The sequence below is a fragment of the Echinops telfairi genome, unplaced genomic scaffold (genome assembly GCF_000313985.2).
Source record: "Echinops telfairi isolate 266 unplaced genomic scaffold, ASM31398v2 ScPeMD7_9;HRSCAF=40, whole genome shotgun sequence".
Classification (NCBI taxonomy): domain Eukaryota; kingdom Metazoa; phylum Chordata; class Mammalia; order Afrosoricida; family Tenrecidae; genus Echinops; species Echinops telfairi.
Genome location: NW_022103906.1, coordinates 33,792,106 through 33,796,116, shown reverse-complemented (window position 1 = coordinate 33,796,116; position 4,011 = coordinate 33,792,106). Strand labels below are relative to the sequence as shown.

The 4,011-nt window shown below is 49.2% G+C and overlaps 1 protein-coding gene across 4 annotated transcripts in view; it reads left to right on the top strand.

The window, feature by feature from the left end:
• The window catches only part of PLEKHA2 (pleckstrin homology domain containing A2), an 80,774-nt gene that overhangs the window by 11,992 nt on the left and 64,771 nt on the right, over positions 1–4,011 (top strand). For 3 of the 4 annotated variants that reach the window (XM_045286712.1, XM_004696222.2, XM_045286711.1), the window contains exon 2: positions 1,213–1,376. In XM_045286712.1, coding sequence (XP_045142647.1) covers positions 1,236–1,376 — 141 coding nt within the window. In that variant the 5' untranslated portion in view covers positions 1,213–1,235. Of the gene's footprint in view, positions 1–446; positions 506–1,212; positions 1,377–4,011 lie in introns of those variants that run through there. The other variant, XM_045286710.1, reaches the window with a different exon arrangement.

Here is a 4,011-nt window from a genome sequence, read left to right as displayed (position 1 = left end):
GATCTTGCCGGACTGTATCTCCTTGCTCTGTCAGGCTTGTCCTCCTCTGCGCTGAGCCTGGAAGACCAACCATCTGATATTTCAGTCGCTTACTTGCTGACCTTGTGTTGCGGTGTGAGGAATGGCCTTGAACCAGCCACTTCCCCTCTTTGCTTGGCTGTAGGATAAGAACCTTAAGGGACTTGGGCCGCCATGCATTTTCCTTTGATGGAGCCAAGCAGGACACAGTGGTGGGTAGTTTGTGTCCTTTAAAGGTTGACTGTCATGTGATGTTTTCTAATTAATTAGCAATTAATTAGACAGTCGGATTGGGTGTATCTGCGCCTGTCCTTTCCTTTGTCTCTGCAGAGAGGCAGAAAGAAATCGTGTGGAGAAGAGAGGCCAGTGTGAAGGTGTCTTTCCTCTCACCCTCTAGAGACCCTGCTCTGGAAAGTAACTCAGGAGCTGGGGCTGTCTGATCTCTCCCCTTGTAACGATGATGTCTTCTCTGTGACAGCGAAGGGGGGTGAGTGATGCTGGGCCGTAAGGACTGTCATGTAGTGCTGCCTCAAGGCTGCCTGGATCCCTTGGGTTTAAACCTTTGGCACCTTCACCCACGTGGCTGGGGTGGGGGTGGGGGGTGCAGAGGGACTGCCCTTTCTGACTGATTTCCTGGCAGAGCTTCATCCAAATATTTGAATTGGTGCTTAAATCCTCTCTGAGGTGGTGTTTTCGTCTGTAAAAGTGGGTTATGACCTACTTCACGTGGTTTGCGCGGAGACTGTTAGGAATGTCTACAGTTGGTGAAGTGCTTTAATTCCCACCAAACCCGGTGAGGTGTCAGTCCTATTACTGTCATCCCTGTGTTGTTAACAGATGAAGGGACCGAGGAGCAGAAAGATGAGATATGCTCACACAATGAGTCAGTGGCCCGAGTAACTGATGCAAAGCCCAGGGTTATGCTCTCTGTCTCGGTCAAGTGCCTACTGCCGTACAAGGTTCAAAGCCGAGGTTCAGTACCGTGCATTGCCCTTCCATCCGTTCGTGGGTTTTGATGACTCTTCCGGAGTTGTGAGAGGTCTTGAGGGTCTGTTTGAGTGGCATGTTCAGTGCCTGGGGACAGAAGTTGACGAGAACGTCTCATCCGGGCTTCTTGTGGGTGAGTCAAGCCAGAGAGCTCTTGCAGGGTTTGCTTCCCCTTCTTTCTCACCCGCACCCCCTCTTGCCACGCAGGGTGATGTGAGCAGAGCCCAGGAATGCCTTATGTGGATCGGCAGAACCGAATCTGTGGGTTTCTGGACATCGAGGAGCATGAGAGCAACGGCAAGTTTCTGCGAAGGTACTTCATTCTGGATACCCAGGCCAACTGCCTTCTCTGGTACATGGACAACCCTCAGGTGAGCGGCGCAGTGGGCCGGGGCTGGGCGCCGGCTGCCCATCACTGCCTGGCAGGAATGCGCACAAGATTAACCTCAAGGGCTGGCTTCATCTCTCCTGAGGGGCATGTACCTGCTGGTCAGGAAGGAGGGAAAAACCCTACAACACACCAATACCCATGCACACGCATAAAGTCACCCAATAGCTTAACTGCAGAGCAATAAGCTCATCTCTCCTGACCTGGGGACCCAGTGTCTTTTCTCACACTCAGGAATTCCTCACTTGCAAAAGCCAGGCAGAGGCCAGACAGGCTGGGTCCAGGCTCCAACGCATGGCTGCTTCCTGTCACCTCTCTTGCTAGGGCTGTGGCCGGTAGCCACTCCTGCTCTTCCAGTCTGGGGCACCTCCCCAGCAGAGAATGTGACCTGGTTCCCGCAGCTGGACAACTGTTGGACTTCTTTGGTCTTCAGAATCAGCCAGTCAGTGGAGGTGACCTTAGAGGTTACCCAGTTTTGCTTTCTCCGAAAACTGAGCCACAGATATTGGAATGGACTCAGATGCCTTCTTAGTATTGCTTTGCCCGGGATCCATGGCGTCATCCCTAGAATGGGAAAGTGTTGTGCTGCCCATAACTCAGTGTCCCTAGTTGGTGCAAACTGTTCGCGTGAGGCTGCTAGCCTAAAGGTTGTAGGGGTTGAAGGTTGTGGTCCCATGGAAGAAAGACCTGGTGATCGTCTCCTGTTAAGATTATAGTCAAGAAAACACTGTAGAGTAGGCCTACTCTGCACACACGGGGTCGCTGTGAGCCGGAGTAAACTCAACAGCAGCTAATAACAACAATAAATGCCCTTGATAAGGAATTTCAGATCTTTCTCCCTCCCTCCCTCCCTTCCTTCCTTTCTTTCTGGCATTGTGGATGTTGGTTGCTGTTTCTTTCCCATTTTTCCTGGGGGAGCTCAATGTGATGAGTCCCCCAAAGACCAGTGTAGCCCCTGAACAGTAAGATCATGGGCCGCAGCCTTGTTGGGAGGCAGGTAGGAACTGGGATCTGGCTCTGGCTCAGAGATTTGGAAGAGAAAGTCTTGAGTGGTGGGGGATGGCTTTTTACTTTAAGATATACATTTTAAAAAGAGTTGTATGAGTCTCAAGGTTTTAATTTGGAGACTAATCTAGAGGCATTTGATATTTGTCCTGTAGATTTGATGGTTGAGATAAAAGGTCACAGATACAGAAAGCATACTCAAAAAGTCAGTTGCTGATAAAACTCTCAGGAATAATAGTGGGAATAGTGATATCATGAGGTAGGGGAGGCAGGGGGAGAAAGGGGGAGCCCATCACAGGTTGGCTATATAGCCCACCACCAGGGGACCAATAACAGAAATGTGGATGAAGGGAGACAGCAGACAGTGTAAGATAAAATACAATAATGATATATAAGTAATCAAGGATTCACGAATGTGGGAGGGAGGGGAAAAAAGAGGAGCTGATACCAATGGCTCAAGTAGAAAGAAAACATTTTGGAAATGTTGATGGCAATACGTATACAAGTGTCCTTAATACAATTGAATGATGGATTGTCATAAAATTTGTAAGAGCCCCCCAATAAAATGATTTTTTTAAAAGTCAGTTGCCACTAATCACCTTTTCCAGGAAAGACTTATCCTACATAGCACTGTGCACCAGGTTCCACCCCCCGCTACATTTTACCTCCCACCACTGACAAACCTTCTGCTGGTTACTTTCATTGAATTGCTGAATTTGCGGAATGAAGCTTTCCTATGGACACTGTTTCGCTCTTGACCTAGCCTACTGCTCTTGCTAGTTGTACTGGTAATCCCGAATTTGGGATGCATCTAACGTACCAGGAACCACGCTTAGGACGGTCTGTTCAATTTTGGGATTAACTGTTCAGAACAGTGCTGTACTGCAGGCTACATCAACTAAACATTAGGGAGTGCTGGGTGTCCTCAGAACTGACCGAGATGGCCTGTAATGACTTGGCCTTGGGCTGACCTTTAGGCTGTACTGTATTGCTTTCCCAGCCTATGTTGTCGTTAGCTGCCCATAATTGGGTCAGCTAAGTTTCACTGAAGTTCACGGGGTATTTTCACTGTGAAAGGAAGTAATTATTTGCAGCCTTGGACACCCACAGACAGGTCTGCGTCGTCCTACAGGGTTGTTTGGCATTGGAACTGACTCAGTGGCAGTGAGTTGAGTCTTCTCCATTGCTGGAGGAACTTGAAGTTCAGTCCTTATTGCCAGCGACTTAGCTTCTGGTATTTTTGGGGTCAGCCCAGAGTGCACTGTGGTATTTGAGTCTCCCCATTCATTTTCCCATTCATTCTCCCTCTTTGGGTGTCTTTTCCTAGCGACCTGCGGGGTTTGTCATTATTCAGTGCTCTTGAGTCACTTCCAACTCCTAGCGACCCAATGTTCAACAGAACGGAACACCGCCTGGCCCTGCGCCATCCTCATGATTGTTATGGCCGAACTCATTGTCGCAGCCACGGTGGGTGCCCATGTTGTCCAGGGTCTTCCACTTGGCTGCAGCCCCTCTGCTTTACCAAGCATGATGGCTTTTCCAGGGACTGGTCCCTCTTGATAATATATCCAAAGTATTTAAGACAAAGTCTCCCATCATCCTTGCTTTTGAAG